This window comes from Neltuma alba, unplaced genomic scaffold (genome assembly GCF_004799145.2).
Source record: "Neltuma alba isolate B1F8T4 unplaced genomic scaffold, ASM479914v2 tig00013313_pilon, whole genome shotgun sequence".
Classification (NCBI taxonomy): domain Eukaryota; kingdom Viridiplantae; phylum Streptophyta; class Magnoliopsida; order Fabales; family Fabaceae; genus Neltuma; species Neltuma alba.
Window position 1 is genome coordinate 92,640 of NW_021637588.1, and position 21,232 is coordinate 113,871.

General features: G+C 35.2%; 2 protein-coding genes across 3 annotated transcripts; one reads left to right on the plus strand and one right to left on the minus strand.

The window, feature by feature from the left end:
* The first annotated feature begins 9,470 nt into the window (after window positions 1–9,470).
* Window positions 9,471–11,752, plus strand: LOC114736125 (uncharacterized). Of its 2 annotated transcripts, none has more exons than XM_028923899.1 (5): window positions 9,471–9,960; window positions 10,054–10,377; window positions 10,488–10,818; window positions 10,913–11,026; window positions 11,152–11,752. In XM_028923899.1, exons 1-5 carry the CDS (start codon window positions 9,607–9,609, stop codon window positions 11,262–11,264), a joined length of 1,236 nt encoding a protein of 411 aa, XP_028779732.1. In that variant the 5' UTR covers window positions 9,471–9,606; the 3' UTR covers window positions 11,265–11,752. The 2 variants fall into 2 exon arrangements, with proteins under 2 accessions (XP_028779732.1, XP_028779731.1); XM_028923898.1 differs by having other exon boundaries at window positions 9,475–9,960; window positions 10,482–10,818.
* An 8,062-nt stretch (window positions 11,753–19,814) lies between these two features.
* On the minus strand, window positions 19,815–20,611 carry LOC114736123 (17.3 kDa class I heat shock protein). The gene has a single exon (XM_028923896.1). The coding sequence runs from the start codon at window positions 20,474–20,476 to the stop codon at window positions 20,003–20,005; it is 474 nt and encodes a 157-aa protein (XP_028779729.1). The 5' UTR covers window positions 20,477–20,611; the 3' UTR covers window positions 19,815–20,002.
* Between the last annotated feature and the right edge of the window lie 621 nt (window positions 20,612–21,232).

Here is a 21,232-nt window from a genome sequence, read left to right on the forward strand (position 1 = left end):
GCAATTTCCTGCTGTCCCCCCCCCCAATCACAACGTCTCTTTCCTTCCTTATTTCCTTCCCGCCTCTCTCTTTTTGTATGTGACATATAATGAAAATGAATAAATGGGGGTCACGTATGGTTTGGGCGGGAAATTGAATAAATGGGAATGAAGTGGGGGTTTGGAATCCGTGGGGCCCCACCACCACCACCACCGGGCAAGGGGATAAGGTGGTTGTACGTAGTACCATTTGGGGCCCCACTCCGCCACGTCAGTCTTCAACATATTTTTGACTCTCTCTCTCTCCCCCCGATAGGATCTTTGGCCTTCATTCCGGCTCGGTGTCAGGCCTCACCCACCAATTCACGGGATTTTCCTGATCCTCTCTGTCTCTCTCTCCCCTCCCATCATTCTCCTTTCACTTTCCCTTTTCCTTCCCCAACTATACTCCTTTCTTTTCATTTATATCTCTGTCGTATGATATCTGTTCCTCTTCTCCAACGTTATATTTCACATATTCCTCTTTTGTTTAACATAAAACTTAATTTTTGAGTTGGTTTTAGTTCTAAATATAAGATCTATTTTTTTTATTTATCAATTTTTTTTAAATTATTCCCATGATTACTCTATCAACTATAATTAAGTAGAAGAAGGAGGAATGATATTAAAAAAGATTATTATGGTATTTTAAGACAAATATGTCACTTTTCTTATAATTAACTAACTTACCTAACTTCCTTAATCTAATCAAATTAGTTAAATGAGTCTTATATTAAGAATTGGAGGAGTAACATTTATGCCAGTGATTTAACCTTCTTTTTTTTTTACCAGCAGTGATTTAACCATTATTGCTCTTAACTAATTCATATAAGTTGCACTCATTAATTACTTTGGAATGTCAAATGTTTGTCTTTAGTCTTTATCTCTGTAGTCTGTTCACAAAAATATACACAAGAATTTATAAAAGCCCCACCCTGATCCCAAACAACAAACAAAAATCAAATTAATCCTTATTTATTAAAATAAAGAGTTCATACAATTTTTGCCTCTCTTAGCTGCCTTTAATTTAGCTTTTATCCCCCAGATTTTTTTCATCTTAAATATTAATTTTTATGATTCCATAAATTTGAGAAATCAAAACTTAATTATATTACTTAAAACTTGGAAAATTAAAATTAAAATTTATATAAATTTAAGAGACTAATATAATCTTTATCTCTGTAGTCTGTTCACAAAAATGACGTACTGGTATTAATCTGGAGGGTTCCTTTCATCCAACCGATTCCCTCGTACAACGCGCATCCTAACAGCAAGTATTCACTGTTCATAATCAAAACAAGATGAAAAAGAGACGTTGGCCAAATAAAAGAAATAAACCAGAAACACAGAGAGAGAGCGCAAAGCAAGACAAACAAAGGAGAAGGTACAAACGAGTCCACAATTTATAAACGGATTTTAAATAAGTTGTGATAAAATATTTGTCACATGTTTATGTCATATTTTATAAATCAAGATTCACAAATTACTTATAAATTATTCTAAAAGACCCACGTAAAAGTGATCACTACTGGGTAAGAGTATGTATACGTGGGAATGGAATTATGTAATTGGCATGGCTCCGGCGTTGGAATTATGAGAAGTCAACTTTGTTGACGCAGAGTAGAGCTGAGGGTGTAGGGTAGCAAACTTGTTAGATAATAAACACGAATCCTACGTAGGAGTGATTAGGCTTAGGCATGTAAGTAAAGAGAAGCTGTTAAAGAGTCATAAGACCAAGTTGGAAGTAGCTTTGGGGCGTGTTAGTGAAAAGCGAAGCCTATATATATATATATGTAGAGCCTTCAGAATCCATGTCGCAATCCAAGTTATGGAAGCGACCACGCATCCTGCAAGCATACCGGCGCCGGGATCCAAGACGGACGAGTGATCCCTTTTTGACCCAATCCACTTATATTAATCCAGGAATCGCTGCAAAAAAGAGCACTTAATTGGGTAAAGAGGAGAAGGTGAAATGGGGGAGGCAGCTTTGCGGCGTGAAATGAGGATGTTCTCATTCATTGGCATGCGTCCAAAGTGGGTATGAAATGAACAATCAGTTGTTCATTGAGTTGCTTTTTTCTTTCTTAAAAAAAAAACAATTACATATTAAAAATAAGGGGGTGTTTGGATAGAAACAAAACCATGGTTTCAAAAGTGCTTTTACGGTTTACGAAATAAATATATGGAGGAATTTGTCTCGTTTTACGAAAAAGTGCTTCTGAAACCATGGTTTGGAAGTTGCCAAACACCTCCTAAATTGAAAACAAGTCACCATGATGATTTTATTTATAATGCTTCTAATATCCTAATCTTACTTTGTCTGTACAATAGCACCGCATGTTATTTTTTTTAGTTACATCTAGTATTTTAATTTCTAATAGTACTAGATTATAAATAAGATTTAAAAAGAACTAGGGGGGCATTACGAAGGAGCGTGAAATGGGGTGGCTTGGCCTGTCAGCAAAGGGGGCAAGACGAGGGGATATACAGAGAATAATAAATAATAAAATGGGGAGGAGGGGACTGTGGGTAATCAGCAGTAATAATGCATGGTTATGGGTCAAATATGGCAATGATTGTGTCTGGTTCTTTTGTTAAGCGTCCTACATTCTTCTCTCATTAAAGGCTAATGCCACCCCACAATGAGGGGCCACCGCTCCCGTCTCATCACCCCTTTTATTTCCTGCTTCTGTACGTGGGTTATCCCCTCCCCTGATATTTTTCCAATATTTCTTATCAATTTTAACTGTCTTGCTCACAGTTTTCTCCCTCACATTTACAACATATCCACAAAATTAAACGTTAGTTAATAGAGGAGTTCCCCATAATACAATAAAATTAAAAGGGAAAAAAGACGATTCACGCGAATGAAAGCGGCACATAAAGCTGAGGAAGAGCTACGCTATAAATAACCTAACAACAATACGATTTTTTATACACACTGACGTTGTTCTCTCTTGAAATAGCTCTTGAAATACGCAATTATAAAATTAAAAGGAATTAAGAAGCGTCGTAACACTTGCCGTTCCAGTTGCTGTGAATATTATAATTGCAAAGAACTGTAAATAGATAGGGGCATGGATAGAGCTTGCAACGGCCAATTCACTAAAAATGAAAGTTGGTTAAAAGCTAACTAGTCAGTAAACAAATCTTTTTAATCAGCACTGCCAGACCTGTAACCCCCTATGGGTTAGCCCGCCAACCAACCTGTATTTATTTCTTGTATTTTTAGAATTTAAAAAAATTATTATAATTATATTATTATATATAATATTCTATCTAAAAAATTACAAAAATGCATATCTAATTCATTTGGTGTTTTCAATCAAAAAAAATCTCATTATATTTTTTTTAAGATATTGAATAAAAATTATTAAGAGATGGAAAAAAAAATTTTAAAAAAAAGAGAAACTAATTGCTGGCTGGTTCATTAGACAACTATAAACTCACCTTGATGAGTTATAGTTGACTGAAACCCAATCCACCTACAAACCAAGGAACAAAAAACCGGACCGGACATTAAACCGGTTGAGGTAGTGGTTCAAGGGTTAATGGGTCAGACCGGGGTCAACTCGGGATCAAACCGGTCATATTAAAATAATATAATTTAATTAAAAATGACAAAATATAACAATAATAATAATTACTAATAACAAAATATAAAGAAATACAATAAGAATTTCATTGTAATAATAATAAAGTACAACAATATTGAGAATTTTGATCTTTATAATTTTTTCAATAACTAAAATTAATAGTTATTGATGCCAAACTCATCATCAAAATTCATTTAAATCTATAATAATTGAGATATTAGGAGTTAAATAAAAAAAATAAGATAAATATCAATATATTTATTTAAACCGGTTCATACCGGTTTTTATCGGTTTTCACCGGTTCACACCGGTTTGACCGGTTCAATCCGGTTTGAACCGGTCCCCGGTTTAACTTATGAACCGGACCGGACCACTGACCGGTTCACCGGTTGAACCAGCCGGTCCGGTCCGGTTTTTTTTACATTGCTACAAACAACATTTTTTAACCCGACCCATATAACCTTAGCCCACCATTCATATTAAGGCATGGATAAATATATGTGAGTATTATTTATTATAGAAAACAAATCAATCAATGATACAGGCTGGTGCTTGGTCAAAAAAAATGATACAGGCTGGTGAAAGTCAAGCTCGTCCTGGCAAAAGGTGGACTTTTTGAGGCGCAAGTAGTAGAATTTCAGTGTGATGGCATTGAATATTAGTTACAGGGACGAAGAGGGGAATGAAAACTGAGCGACACCATGTGGAGTATCTATACATGTGTGGCCAAAAACACCATAGAAACAGCAAAATTAATTCTCTGGCAAAAGTAATATTCCACGCCTCTAGCTTCTCATCCAACTTAGAACACACTTGAACTAAGTCCAATCAAAGAGGCGTGTATTAATCAATTTCTTTGTTTTCTGATCACTTTCTCATCTGATTTGAGATTTAAACTGGATAATCCATTTTCAGAACTGCTTATCTTATAAGCGTGTGCCTTGGATCGAGGTCAGACGCGGACGAAAAGTGGCAATTCCTTGTAAAAATCTTACCGTGGAACTCCAACCACTCCTATAAATAAAATTTTGAAAGGTTCTTGGGATGATTTGTGTCGTGTACCTAATATCAAATATAATGGGGGCAAATATCCTTTTTAAAAACATTTACATGCCTGTTATCCATTTATACGTGAGATTTCACTTGAAATGGTACAAATTACCTGCGTTAATTGAATCAGTGTAGGCAGAAGATGTGTCCCAAAATTTTAGTTGCCATGTCTCTTCAATCTGCAGCCTTTCAATGAATCCATATCTTCTGCCCAAAATAAGTTTGCAACATAGCCCATACTCAAGTCCTAACTACTAGGGGTGTGTTTGAATTAGCGGTGGAAAAGTAACTTTTTTTTTAATCTGACTTTTACAGAAGTCATATTGGATAAAAGTAATTTCTTTGAACTTATTGTATAAGTCCATTTCAGTGACAGAAGTCAGATTGCAAAAATGTGATTCCAAACACATGCCAAATTAAAAAAGCTAATTTTGCCGGTAGAGAAGTCAGTTTGAAGATCCAGATGTGATTCCAAACACACCCTAACTCGTTCAATTCTCAATCAATAAAAATCCTTTATTTCCTGTATAATTTTGAAAAAAATTACAATTAAGTCTTAAAAAAATATAATTATCAAAATTTTTTAATAACAACCTAACCATCCTATAATGATGAGTCCTGTAGTAAAAACTAACAATTTCTGATCTGTCACTGAGACTAATAGTTTTTTTTTTTTAATTGAGATTTCATTTTAATTCTCTCTATAATTTTCAAGATTCTATGCATACATGTATGAAAATTTTATTTTTCTTAACTATATAAAACTATTATTAAATTAAATGCGATTTTTATGATTTTAAACAAATACTATTGTTATCTATCGTTTTAAACCATAAACTGGCCAGTGTCTTTATCGGTGCTTATCAATCTGCCCACTTTTAAGTGGAAACAAATGTATCTAAAGTGGTGTCCGAATTATGCTTGCATAACGATTGAGGTGTTATCGTACCAGTCGCACTCTTGGCGGTTTTATATATGTTCAACTGTATTTCTGTCCTTGATGAATGTTATGATCACCACTAGACGCAGCCGCCATATCCTGAATAGAATTTGAACCCAGTTTTTTTATTTGTTATTTAATAATTTGGTGAAATCATAATAAATTTGAAGGTTAGTTTTTTCGGAAAAATGACCTGAATACTCTGAAACAAGGTTGTGTTTCGTTGTGTTGAGAGTTAAATTGATGATGTCCTATTTATCTTTTGCATTAACGTCAACATTCATTCAAGTAAATCTCATGTTACTTAAATAGTAGTAGTTACCAAGATGGCAAAACATATAATGTTTCTTGAACATGGTGTGGCTTTTTTTTTTTTTTTTTTTAAGGCTAAAGTATTTAATTAGTCATTTAACTTTATATAAAGTGTTGATTTTACCCTTTGATTTTGGTTGGTATATTTTTAGTCTTTTAATCATAAAATTATTAGTTATAAATAATTTTTTTATAATATTTAAGAATGTTTTATCAACATTTAAGATTTTAATATCATTATATTTTTAATCACAATTTTGAGATTAAAAGTAAGGGTATTTATGGGATGAGATGACCCCATTCCAGTTCCAGTCCCGTCTCGTCCCAATTAAGACAGGACATAACTGGGACGAAACAGCAATGTTCCATCCCTTTTTTTAGATTTTTTTTTATATTTTCTAATTTAAAAACTAACTACACACAAAGTGTAAAAACTTGTAATAAAAATTATGTGAGGAAAATAGATAAAAACGAGAAAACAAGGACAAAAAATGTTTTTTGTAACCACAAGGGATAAAAAATAAACAAACATAAAATATTCACTATAAAGAATGCTGTGTAACCTATAAAAAAAAACTTATAAACGAATAAAAAATAACAACTGATAAATGTCATTACCAAAAAACTATTACAATGATAAATAAAATATTATATAACAACTAAAATAAAGATGATATATTGGGAAGGGACTAGGATGGGATACCCACGTTTTGTTCCAAAACAATTTTGTCCTGTCTCACTATGGGTGAGCAAAACCGAACCGTAACCGAAAACCGAGCCGAGCCGAATTTAATTTCGGTTTTTCGGTTCGGTTATTTTGGTTTTCAGTTACATATTCGGTTTTTATTTTTGTAATAATTCGATTTCAGTGTTCGGTTCGGTTAGTAGAAAAAGAATTCAGTTATAACCAAAAAACCGAAATAAATATATTATATATTTATATTTAATAAATATTATTATAATAAATATATATGTGTGGGTTTATGTGAGCTCTTTAACTATATTTATATTCAATAAATATGGTTATAATAAATATTATTGTAATAAATCACATTAAATGATGAAATATTTATTAATTAATGGTTGTAATTGTGTTTTATTATTATTAATTTAAAATCACTTTCATATTTATATATTTCGATTAATCGGTTAATCGAACCGAAATATTTGGGTTAATTCGGTTTCAGTTAGTTCAGTTATCATTTTCGGTTCGGTATTTAAAATTTGCTCTATTCGGTTATCACCGATAATCGAACTAAAAAACCGAATACTCACCCCTATGTCTCACCCTCATCCTGTCCTAAAAACTTTTTGGACAAGATTGTCCCGTCCCAAAATGATTGGGATAGGGACAGGATGTTGAGATGGGACAAAGTTGAACACCTTTGATTAAAGGAATGAAAATATAATTTTTAAAAACAAGGAACTAAATTTGAAATATCATATAGAATTAGATAATTAAAAATATACTTGAGCCTGAAAAAAAAATCATAATTTCCCTTTCCACATCTTTACCCTTTGGTTTTATATATATGTAAAATCATCAATATTAACATCCCGATAAGTTAAATGGTACTCCTCCGATCATAATTTTATAAGTGTGTATAATGATCTTATATTTAGGATTGGAAGAGTATTAATTATTGTCAATCCAATACAAGCATCCTTAATTTCGATGAGGTGTCTCGTGACTGAGAAAATGAGCCCGCATTCTCACATCTTATCTGGCATATGAAAAAAAAAAAAACTTTGTTTGTGGAAAATTAGCAAGATGACCTAGTAAGATGAAGCCCTTTCTTCCGTTCTTATTTTCATACATCCAAATAAGTTACAAAGTTGTCAGCTCGTCTTATTCATGAAATCACGTCTAATGGTTGTGTCAGATAAGCAATATTTAACACTGTTTAACTTACCAACATTAACATTTATAAATTGATTAAATTTCAACGATGACAATTAATAGTGTTATATTTTCAGAATCAAAATTAAAATGTGATTACCAAAAATTATATTAAATCTTGTTTTTTATAATTATTATGACTCATTAGTTAATTGACTAACTTTGAAATGCTTTATTTACATGTATTGCACTCAATATGCAAAATGTAACTGTCTATAATTTATAAATAGTATAACTTTATTTTATTCAAATTTAAAACTGATACATCACATGCAAATAGGTTGGTTGGTGTCATGGTTGTATTCCTAGCTTGCCCAACCACCTAATTAACCGTATTGTGGTCTAATTGGGTTTATAGATAATTGATGATTAAGGTATAATCAACGTCATGAGGTAAAGTTTCATCATATATAAAATTGATGCCCAACAATTGCTTTGAAGGGAAAAGGAAGAAAGAAAGGCACATCATATATATATAGATATATATATATATTTTGGATATACGGGATCCCCATTATACATCCATCACTCACTCTTCCTAATCATTTACAGCCTCTCATTCTTTCCTCATCATAATCTGCAAATATACTTTCACAAACCAATTTGCTAATTTTACAAGCAAATTAAAACATAAAAGCTGCCACCTCATTAGCCCCAAAATCATCATGAATCATTATCGCAGTGCACATAGAAATCAAACCGGAACAAAACTACAAAGTCCCAAGTCACTGTTGAGATACAGTAACTCCGAGGCTTATTTTATTGGTAACAAAAGAGAAGCAATTTTTGCCTCATTAATTAATAATTAGTTTGAACACTGGTTGGTGAAATAATTTGTTGGAATCAAACATGGATTAAATATAATACTGACTGTTGTAGCGGCAGCGAGTGTATTTTGTTTTATTTCTCCTATTGCATGTAAGGCTCCGCGGGAGATATCGTGCATGTTTGAGAGAGTTTAAGAAATTCTCTATAAACATGTTTTACGTAGAGAAAACTCTTCCCATATACCTGTTTCGTATTTTATAAATTATTATTAAAAAGTTACTTATAAACTGTTTTAAATAGGCCATCAATATCAAAAAAAGAAGTAGATGTAATCATTATTTTTTTAATAATAATAATAATGGGAGGAGGGAATACTATAGTTCAGAGCAGGAGTCAGAAGAAGCTTCAAAATTTAAACATGAAAAGTGGAAATGGCCAAACTGGGGAATTACTGGTAGAGACAAAAGATGGGAATAAGGTTGGAAAGGAGGTAAGTGAACAGGGGATGATGATACTAATTGCGCCATTTATCAAAACTGTTTGAAAATTCAAAAAATTTGGAGGAGCAAGTAGTAGGGTGTAGAAGCTGTAAAACACACATCCCCATGTATGACAATTATAATCATACTTTAATGGTTGAGCTTAATTAATCTCAATTAATTAGCCCTAGACTGGACATATGGCAGGTGAGTTATATACAATTACAAGGACAAATGTCTCCAACTACTGGGCCCCATCCGCTCGCTATCTCTTTCTCTCTCTCTCTCGTATTTTGAACTGTCTTAGAGGGACCCTTAAACCTTAATAAAGGCAGCCTGTCTTCAACATTCGATACTCCAACTCTTCTTCCTCTCACCCCTTCTCTCCTCTCTCTCTTCTCTCTCCCCTTCTGCTTCGTCTTCTTTTTGCCCTTTTTCTTCTTTAGTCTATTTTTCTCATCTTGGGCCTTGCTAAACCCAGCATCCTCAGCTGGGTCACTGTTAAATCTGCAACTTTCCTCATCTCCGTCCCTGTAACGAATCATGGCTATGGCGAAAGCGGTGAATGATGCCGAGTTATGGCTTCCCTCGCAGATCCTGACCGATGCCGACATCCTCGGCGACAAGGAGAACGATAAGAATGGCGTCAACGCTGACTTGGATGCTTCTTTCGGCTTCCCCTCGGAGTTTCCCTACGATTTTTACTCTTTCGGGCCTTCTGGCTCCGCTATGAGCTCGCCGGTGGAGTCGGTGGCTGGTTCGACGGAGACTGATAGCAGCGGTAGCGACGTTGACGAGGACTTCTTTGCGGCCTGGAGTCGCCGGTTGAGTCAGTCGTCCCTCTACAAAACTCCAAAACTCACTGTCGCCACTTGCTGCGACAGGGACAAAACTGAGGTAAGACTAAAGAGTTTGGGGATTTCTCCGAAATTTCAAATTTCATTTTCGTATCACCCTCCCTTTTAGAACTGATTCGGGTCGGTTCTTTAGGTTCAGAAAACTCGTGGCTTAGCCCGGTCGCCTCAGTCGACTTTGAGCGGAATCGGAAGCTGGTCCGGTAGCAGCGCTGTCTCTGGCGACAGAAGCCCAAGTATAGGTTCTCAGGTTCCATCCCCTCCAACGACGCCGTTTCCTGCAAAGAATGACCTCGCCTGGGATGTCATCTACGCCGCTGCTGGACAAGTCGCGAGGCTGAAGATGAACAGTGAAGTTTCCAAGTACGATTTCCAGAACGGTGCGTTTCTCGGTGCCCCTCGGCCTGCAATTCCAAAGACTCAAGCCCCATCGATTTACTCGAACCAGAGCTTCCTTCAGGTGAGTTTAGCAGATAACAACGATCATTCAAAGCTTAGTTAGAATTGACACTTGGCTTCTGCCTTCGCCGGCGAAGGTCTCAAGGGATTGTTTTCTCTTTTAAGGTTCAGGCTCAACAGGCGAGCCAGCAACAGTGTACTTCTGTGTGGGGGAGGCAAGCTAAAGCTGACTGGCTGGCTCAGCAGCAGCAGAAAATGCAAAACAGAGCTGTGCGCAATGTTGGGTACGAGAGTGTGAAATGTGGGCGTCCTTTGTCTATGCCCCATTGTGCTTGGTCTCCTCTCCAAGTTCAAACCCACAATCATCAGCAGGTGCAGCTCAATGGATCTGGATCACGAGCCGCCGCGAACGGCGGATCTGTTGGTAGAAGGGGATGTGGTGGAACAGGGGTTTTCCTCCCTCGCCAGTACGGAAACCCACCAGAGCCTCGCAAGAAAACAAGTAACCGCTTACTCTGAACTTGTTTATTCTGTAATGTGTTTCTAATTTGTCTGTTAAGATTGCATCTAACATGCAATGGGTTCATTCCCCTCAGGTTGTGCTCCTGTCCTGCTTCCGTCCAAGGTTGTTCCTGGTCGGAACTTGAAGAGCGATGACCTGAATGCAGCCAATCAAACAGGCTTCTCCGCAGCATTTGCCGCCGAGTATGGTGAGTTTGATTTTATCTTTTTAGTTCCCTTGACTCCTTGAGGAACCCTCTTAAAGGTAAAGTGAATTTCATAGTTAAAACTTGTTTTACTGATGGATTTTGCGTTGTGGTTTTTGATGTTGCAGATGCATTAGTGGCTCGAAGAAATGCTCTACTCTTGCAGCAGCAGAGAATAAGTGGTCGGCCAGAGGAGGTAGCGAACCACGACCTACGCTTACCCCAGGACTGGATATACTGACCGAAGCAAGAAGATTCAAATTCTCCAAGTTAAACTAGTGAAGTGGGGCAAGTGCAATAGGTTTTAAGTAGGGATCATGGTATTTTGGTTTTAAAATTTTTCAATAGGGATGATGAAGAAGAAGATATTCAAGAATGTTGTGTTAGCTTTTAGGTGCAATAAAGCAATATCTATATTTTTGGGATAAGATTGCGGGTTGTAGGTTGTGGCTTTTCGTTGCGTAAACAGTGAAGAAGAAGAAATAGGAGTTTAGTGTTTTTATTTTGGTTGTAATAAGCTAAAGCTTAGTAGCCGATCTTCTTCCTTCCTGCACTAGTGGGTGATGGGAAGGAAGAGGAAAGTCGGGAGGGGGAAGAAGTGTGAAGCAAGTTAGTAGTAGCGTCAGAGATTGGAAGTTTTTACCCAGAACTTGTAAATCCCTGGCCGGTAAAAAAGTTATGTAATAATTTATACTAAGTAATAATAATATTAATGTTATTATTTCTTCATGTTGTGCTTTTGTTGCTGTTGGGTTGTGCCTTTGATAGCTGTTAATGAAATGGAATCATTATGAAAGATTTTGAAATCAAAAAAGAGGGAAGGGAGATTCAATTTGAGAGGAGAATCAGGCGAAAGGGACAAGCCTGGGATTGAAGGAGACTGGATGGGGTATTCTGGTCCACTCAGTGGGTTCTGGGCCCTTTCTTCCTTAAAAGAGGCAAAATTTCTCTTTATAATACTTTATCATTTATGTATTTTTATCGATATATATGTTCATGGCGAGGAGTGGCATCGCCCTGGCTAATGGCTGTAAACGGAGACATGTTTGAATGTTGTAATTTTTGCTTTTACGAGAGTGATGGGCAATATTTAATATATTTTAGCCCTTCTTTTTAATTTTATGTTACATTGGTGCTTTTTTTTTTTTTTTAAAGGAAGTTTGCTTGACATGGAAATATGAACTTCAACACTGGCGTGGTGCTTCCCCAAGTCCCAAGGTTTTGGGTTTTCAAGTTGAGGAGTGAGGGAGACTAATTTAATTTTGAAGTGGGGTAAAGGAAGAACAAAAAGTCTCAGTTCAAATTTTATAGATCCTTTGATTTAATTCCTGACGTTTGCCACAAACACATTTTTGTTTACCATTTCCGTTGGGCAAAAAGAATCGGCATGTCTAAAGAAGATTCAAATCTGGAACAAGATTATGAAATAAAAAATTGTGTATGCATTAGTTTGATTCGAATCATTGCAGCTGATCAGTAACGGCCTAATTTAAGATGATCTTCTACCAGGCAAATTTGCTACCTCCCGATGCGCTATTGGATTGTTGATTTTTGACCTCATGTTAAGAGAGGTTAGTTGCTATGCTGATTTTCGGGCTTTCAAGGTTATCAAATGAATGTGGAAGATGTAATCATAGGTACCACTGAGATCCTAAATGTAAATCATTTAGAGGGAAAAGTTTTGGTAAAAATAAGTGTTTGGGAACCTTATATGAGTCTGTTTAACATGACTTATAAATAACTTTTTAATTGTAATTTATGAAATACAAGATAAGTATTTGAGAAGAGTTTTATTTTTATTTACATGAGACATAATTATAAGTGATTTTAAGTGCTAATCCAAACAGGGCCATAAGAACTTAAAGTGCTTTTATGCAAGTTGGAATAAAATACCTCTAATATATTTATCGTGAACTCTATAAAATCACAATAACTTCCCAAAAACTATTCCAAACACCCCTTAAATCACTTATAGTATATTTAATACTCCCTCCGTTCCTTATTATAAGAGACATTTGATGCTTATGGCATGTTCCAATATATAAGAGACACTTACAAGTTGTCTCTATTTTTTTGTATTGATTTACTATTTTACCCATATTTATTATCTCCAACTCACACTCTCTCTCCCTCCCACTTCTCTTTCTTTTAATAATTTAATTATTCTCTCTCATACTCTCTCTCCTTATTAATGAGGGCATTTTTGGAAAAAAGTTATACTTTTTACACATTAATTGTTCTTAACTAATTTTAACTGTTTTTTTGATCAACGTACTTCGGTTATTTGTCTCTTATAATAAGGAACGGAGGGAGTACTTACTTTCTAATTGTATCCTTATTTAATTATCAGAGAAAGAACTTTAAGAATAAAATTGATCTTTTTTTCAATTTAATACATTTCTTAATATACGATAATATGAGACAAATGACTTGTATCAATAACAAGTAACATTTCTCTACGGGGGGAGTATAGAGCCACTTGGATGGTTTTATGCATCGATTTCATTTAGCTAGTTATCCTCATACATTTTTACATGCCCTTTATTCCGAAAATAATTTTTAAAAAAATATTAAAATAGTTTTTAATGTTTGAGTTCAATCATTGACATAGTTCATCTTAATGTTGAGTGAGAAAACTTAATTAACTCGACGATGAAGTTGATGATACTATTATATTGAAATGGGTGAGGAATTAATGAAGTGTACTTGCTTTATCCATTACTAGGTTCATTAACTCAGAGTAAAATTAATTATGCGAGTAGGTTAGCTCACCATACCAACTCTATTTTAAATACTGAAATCACATCGTGAGATGTACCCCACTTGAAACTTTACATTACGGAGTACTTATTAATTTAACAAAAAACTCACACATACTGACGTAAAAAAATAAATGGCTACAGCAAGGTTTGGTACCTAACATATAAATCCTCGTGAAGGTCATAAATTTGATATGAGGTCGCATGTGTGTGCTGTTGACTGAGTCAAAATTAGAGAGATGTTTTTTTTTTACCCTATTTCTTCCAGGTGTCCATGCCCACTAAAATTTTCAAATGATTTTGATCATGTGATATGTCGTTGCCCCTTCACGTATCCGCATATATTATGTCTTGTCACTCTTTTTTTTATTACTCCTTCAGTCTTTAATATAAGACCCATTTAACTAATTTGATTAGATTAAGGAAGTTAGGTAAATTAGTTAATTATAAGAAAAATGACACATTTTTCCTAAAACACCATAATCATCTTTTTTATACCCCTCTCCCTATTCTATTTGATTATGGTTGAGGGAGTATCTATAAGGGTAATTTAGAGAAAATTGATAAATATGATAAATGGGTTTTATATTTAGGATCAAAACCAACTCAAGAATTGGGTCCTATATTAAGGACCGGAGGAGTACTATTTTATCTTAATTAATCACAAACTGACCCTCAATTTTCCGATAATAAGCCTTCACGCCCATTAATTTTGCTCACAGTCTTGTTCATTTTTTGTTCCATTATTCATTTATGTATGGGACTATAAATTGAAAGGCTAACTTATATTAATTAGAAGAGGAGGAGTATGAATTTACTGAGAAAGGTACGTGAAAAATAAGATATTAATGAAGTGCTAAGATGGAACGGGAACCGGGAAGTAGTGAAAGTACAGCCCCATAAAGTGACGAGGCATGTGGGGGGTTTGTACGGCCACGCCTGTTCTTTTGATTTCCACTTACTCACAGTCTTACACAGACTTACTTTTTTTTTTTTTAATTTAAAAAGAAGAAGACAATTAAGTTATATTTTTTGGGTTAAAAATATAAACTAAATTTTATCTATTTATATTTATCAAGAAATCAATTAAAATCAATTTAAAATAATAAATATGTAAGGCATATATTTGTTTTTTTAATATACTCTTATTAATGAAGAGAATAAGTAAAAGATACAATAAATTAATTAAGAAGAAAAGAGAATATACGGAGGGATAAAATTAGAAAAAACTCATTAAATATTTGAACAAAAATAAATGTTATCTTATAAAAAAAAATCCTTTTAAGAAAGTTTAGCTTAAAAAGAAGAAGACGATTAAATTATGATTTATATAATACTCCTCCGGTCCTAAATGTAAGACCCTTATACTAGAGTGTATAAGGGTCTTACATTTAGGACCGGAGGAATATAAAGTAAGTGTGTAAGATCTCACCAAAAAAAAAAGTAAGTATGCAAGAAAAATTTTATTTTAAATGACATCAATAAATATTTTTAAGAACCTAAATTGTGATGCCAAACAAGCACTACAGGTCCCAAAATAAGATTGAGCTTGTAACATCTATTATTAATGAGGAGATTTCATTTGACAAGGCTACAAATGGAGGCACACAAACTTACTTTAAATTTACATATTTGAAGTCAATTTTTGAATCAATAAGATTGTGTGATGTTTCGGTTAATCACTTGGGCGGTTGATTAGGTCACATGATTTGATCTGTTGAATATTTCAAAATGGGAAAAAAAAAAGGAATAAACAAAGGGTGGATTTTTCACTTTTCAGCATCCTAAGAACACTCTCATTGGCTAACAGTTCAGTAACTGTGCCGTCACCGCTTCAAGTTTACCTTATTTGTTGCTTTTGCTGTTTCGGATTGTTAATTTGTTTCTCACTTTCTTTTGTTTGGTTAAAATCAAGACATTCCATTCATGTCACCCTTGATTCCTGACAATTATCTCAGCATTAATACTAATAATGTGTTATGATTTTTTTAAAAAATAAAATAAAAATGGTAGGTGTTTGTGGGAGGTCATCATTTTGAAGCAATTTAATTATTGGGCCTTGGCATAATGGCATGCATGGGAATGGAATGACCATATGTAATGCTTAAAGAGCCTCTTTTACGAAATTAACATTTTTTTATGCAAAAAAACATAAACTAGGTTTGGATGTGCCTTTGCTGGCAAGATTGCTAACAAAGGCTCCAAAAATAATTGAAAGTAACGTTTAAGCAATATGGAAGGTCACACACGAAGTTGTGATGTGATCATATCATGTTGTGTGCACTATGTTACATCCACTCTTTAAAAAAAAAAAAGATTTTGATTACAACCCATCTTAATATTTTTCTCCATATTTTATCTTGATATATTTTTTTAATTGAGAATATGATGTTACATAATACAATCCTCCTCACTTTTACGTTATGTGTGACAATTTGTTTTTAATTTCCTCTTTCTCAAAGGTTTAAGAATAACCATCCAAGCCGTATTTTATAGTTTTTGTATCATGAAATTTTTTAATTTAAAGAAAATATTAATAAATAGTTATTTCATATTTTCAAAAAAATTTACAAAAGAATGACAATTAGGAAAACTCAGAGCACCCAAAGTGCACAAACAATAAAATTAGTGCAATGGAGGCCTTCCCTTGAGCAAATCGTTGAATTAGGGATTCGCCCAATATATTATTATTGAATTAGTGATTCACCCAATAAATTTTTCTTTCTTTTCTCTCCCTTTTTTTTTTTTTTGTTGACGACTTGGAGCTGTGATGGTGATGTGAAGGTTAGGAATGGTGGTGGCCTCCCAACCTTTAATAGGGCTACAGTGGCCCATATCTGCAGCCGTCAATCACGTTTCTTCTTGGTCCATCCGAATCCGCCAACCCGATCCATTCACTTTACATGCATCCTTTACTTTCACATAATCATGCAACCTGTCACAAAGCGTAAAAAATACACTATATCTCTTATCCTTTAAATAATTATCTTACATTTCGTGTTTAATATAACACCTAATTAATTAAATTAAGATTAAGGATATTGAATAGATTACTTCTAAGTATTATATTATTGTTTTTCTCCAAACTAGTTTGCCCGGTTTATAAACTTATATATAATCTAATGATACATATACATATTTTAGAGAGATTATATAATATATGCTATAATTAAGCATACTTTTTAATTTTTTAAATTAGTTAATTAGATCATATATTAAGGATTTGAGCAGTAAGTACCTTAGGACATAGAATGTAGCTGGCAAATATCAAATCATAAGTGGTGTGTAGTTGGGGCATGATATCACTTGTAGAAGCTTCGACTTTTCAGGATCCAACATTCTTAATTTTGTTGATTTAGAAAATGAAAAGTGTAAATTGCAAGAATTAAGGCGTTCATGTTGGGCTTAAACTAGTTTTGTTATATGATGTGAATCTCATCCATCATATCCGTTCCAATTTTACGCCTTCCAGCCTATACACATGACCTGTCATTAAAGCCGAGCCAACAAAGCATTTTGTCACCCACCATTCTTCTTTCCATTGACTTTGTTCAACCAAAATTTGATTCTTCTTCAGGCTATACTTTTGTAACCTAATTTTGTTTTGATATAATTTAATTTCGAATGCTTTGTACGCTTTTACTTATGCCTAAATTCTATTATGTTTTAATTTATTCTCCAAATTTATCATGAATTCGTTTCATCCATTTATATTGCAAGGTGGTCTGGAATTTTGAGTGATGAAATGATCCTGATATAAAAAAAAAAAACAGTAATATTTCAAAAGTTAGACCAAAACAAAAATCAATGTAAAGTACTAAATAGGAAAATTTCTCCAACAAGGATGTAAACCTTGGTGAGTTCCCAACTCCCATTAGGTTGTGTGACTCTAATTTTAACTTCGAATTCAGGTTTATGATGATGGTATTGTTTGGGTCAAACATTGTGTTTGATTAAGCTTTGCCCTATCTGTGTGTTTTTTTTTGGGGGTTTTGGAACTATTTGATGATGTGTTGTTGTTTTTCACTAAGCTAAAATACTTCTAGTGAAAAAAAAAAAACAATGAAAGGAAAAGCAAACCTATTGATATATGAAAAAAATAATAAGAATTTAAATCTATTTCTGTTATTGCACATGCAACCAACCATTATTTTGTGAATTATATATAAAAGTAGTGAGGGTTATGAAAGTGTTCGTTACTACTATATTTTGCTGGACCGAGCATATTGATACATTGAATTTTTTTTTTTGAATGATGATACATTGAATTATTGAATGTGAGAGGTCCCCCCCCCCCCATTTTTCTTTAAAAAAAAAAAGTTGAAGATCAGGAATTGAGCCAATCATGGGGAGAGGCCCACCCAAAGAAGCTTTGGCATCTTTTCGTAAATCCAATGAACGTATTTTCATGATACTCCCCAACTTTAGTGTTGTGGAATTCACTTCACCCATTCAATCATTTGCATCCTTCCTATTCATTTCAAACCTTCATGCTTTTATTATAATTAAACCCATAATATAAAAGCCTGTTATCTCACTAAAAAGCCTGCACAGTTTTTCATAACTGAAAAAAATCCTACGAGTTTCTTTCTTATTAACTAAACATTAGACTTGGATCGTGTCTCCACAGTGCTAGTTAGGTTCACTGCCTCTAAAACACCCAGGCATGTTCTAAAATTACCACAAAGTAATTTGAGTGAAGGAATAATTTCTCACAATGTGGCAAACTAAAACTCAAATTGCCACTTCAAACAAGATTGTCTTCGATGAAAAGATACCGATACCTAAAGGAAAAACAAGAAAGAAGAAAGCTACAAAGTGCGCACAAGATAAAGGTTCAAATTGTCTAACTGATACATTCCTTAATACTTTTGCAAGCTGCAAATCCTCCACAGATGGTACGTGAGTTTTCAAAAAAGAAAAGGGGCTTCAAATTTATGAACTATTAAATCTTTTTCTTTGTTCTGGTTTTATTTTTAATGCATAGGCACAAGAAATATAATTTAGAATCGTGGCAGTGGCCCAACTTAGTTTTTATTTGATCATTTCCCATGACGCGAATAAGTTAGTTAGAGCTGAAACGTTATGAAGCCCATCTTCATTAATAATAGGCCTGGCACTGTACACTGAAATGGGCCAAGTGGGCTGGGAAGAAATGAATGGGCTGAGCCTTTTAAAGTTAAGGAAAACGGATGTTATATCATGACAGAGCTTCCCGGCTCCATGCCCGAAGGCCGACATTACACCTAATTCAATTCCCACGACGACAAACTGAGGGAGTGTTTGGATAGAAACCAAACCATGGTTTCAGAAGTGTTTTTACGGATTACGAAGTAAATATGTAGAGGAGGTTACCTCGTTTTGTAAAAAAGTGCTTCTGAAACCACGGTTTTGAAGCACCCAAACAGGCCCTGAGCCTCTCCAATTTAACTTCACGCAACCTTCTAGGCCCTCACAGAAGAGCATTGTGGTGGTAAATACTAGTATATTCAAAGCTTGAAAAGTCTCCTATTTTAACATTTAATTTCAACCTACGTTTTTGCTTCGTCACATATAGTACAGATTTCTTTTCATTTCTACTTGTTCTTTTTTTTTAAAAATTTTTTTTGGCCAATTTCATATTTTGATTTGTTCCTGCTATCATCCTAATCCTATTCAAGGGGTTCAAGGCACTAAATATGGACTCTCAGCAGAGATTTGAACGTGACTAAACCCTTGGTTCATAGTTTGATTTTGTTCCAAGTTCCAACTTTCATGTCTCCTTCTCCACCTCCGAACCTTTTCTGTTGCCCGGTCTTTTTTTTGGCTTCATTTCAAACACCATGGAATACCTATAAATACCCTTTTCATAGTATACTTCCTGACTCGTCACCCCACCTGGCCCAGTGCATAAATAGTATTTAGCTCTTGTAGTTATTTCATTGAGGCGTGAGAGATAGTTGTGAATTCTGCAAAGTCGAAGCACTATTATAACACTTTCCACTCAATCGTTTCTCATAGAAATCGCGAAGGTTAAATATAAAGACGAAAGACTCAACTAGATATATAGGATACTGAAAACTTCACGAACTCATAACAGATTCACACATCATAACTACACATAGAGACAGCAATCCCAGCACGGCCGAGCCCCACCACGAACCCAGACCGTCTTCTTATTTTAGACTTCTCACAACCGTCATCCATTACAAAAGCAAGCAGAGTACTAGTTAGGTTCCGTTCAGCCGGTGATCTGAACGGCCTTCACGTCGGGCTTCTTGACGTCCTCCTTCGGGACTGTGACCGTCAGCACGCCGTTCTCCATGCTGGCCTTCACCTGCTCCACCCTGGCGTTCTCTGGCAGCCTGAACCTCCTGAGGAAGCGGCCGCTGCTCCTCTCCATCCGGTGCCACGTGTCGTTCTTGTCCTCCTTCTCCCTCGTCCTCTCTCCGCTGATCTGCAGCACCCTCCCCTCCTCGATCTCCACCTTCACCTCCTCCTTCTTCAGGCCCGGCAAGTCCGCCTTGAATACGTGAGCCTCCGGTGTCTCCTTCCAGTCAATGCGGGTGTTGGCGATGGCCGCCGTTTCGCTTGTCAGGTCTGATCGAGGGGCGGTGACGGCAAAGTCCTGCCATGGATCCCATACGTCGAGGGAGAAGGGATCGAAGACGTTGGTCCTGCGACCGGTGCCGAAGAAGCTTGGAATCAGCGACATTTTGCGTATGAATACAGTTGAGAGAAATTAACAACACAGTGATGATGAAGCTATGGGTTTGATATATATTTGCCTGAGCTGCTTATGGATGAGGAAAGAAGAGGAGGAGGGGATGTATTTATACACGAGGAGAAGGAGAAAGGGAGATAGTGGAGATGGTTCTGGAGAAGGAGAGAGAAGAATCAATCAACGGCGCGCAAGACAGTAGGACCGGGGTCTAGAGAGTTGGGGAGCACCGCGGGCGAAACAGAAAAGCAAAGTGAGCGATGCTTCCCGAATGTTTTGTACGTTTCTCAATTTATTTTGATATTTTCCCTCATTAAGCAGTGCCACGTCACAACATTCTGGTTTCTGCCAGGGGTTCCTTTTCACAATGATGATTGAATAACAATAATGAGATTTTTCAGTAAATTAACACGTAAGCATGTTCAGGATGAATACAAAGGAGTCTGATCGAGCTCGAAATGATGAGATTGAGGAAGATGAGCAAGGGCCTAGCGGACTCGTAGTCTAGCAGAAAAGGCCAACCTTCCCACAATTGGGCCGCACTCAGCAATCCTGGATCAACAGGCTCAACAGTCATCAAATCGGGCGGGAACATTTTTATGTATGATTGAAGGTAGGGGTGTTCACTCCCAGATATCCGTCTTGGTTCCAATCACTTTGGAAAGAAACAGTCCGATCCCCGTTCTATCCCGATACATTATTTTTACTCATTTTTAATATAATAATATTATAATTTTTACAATTTTACAA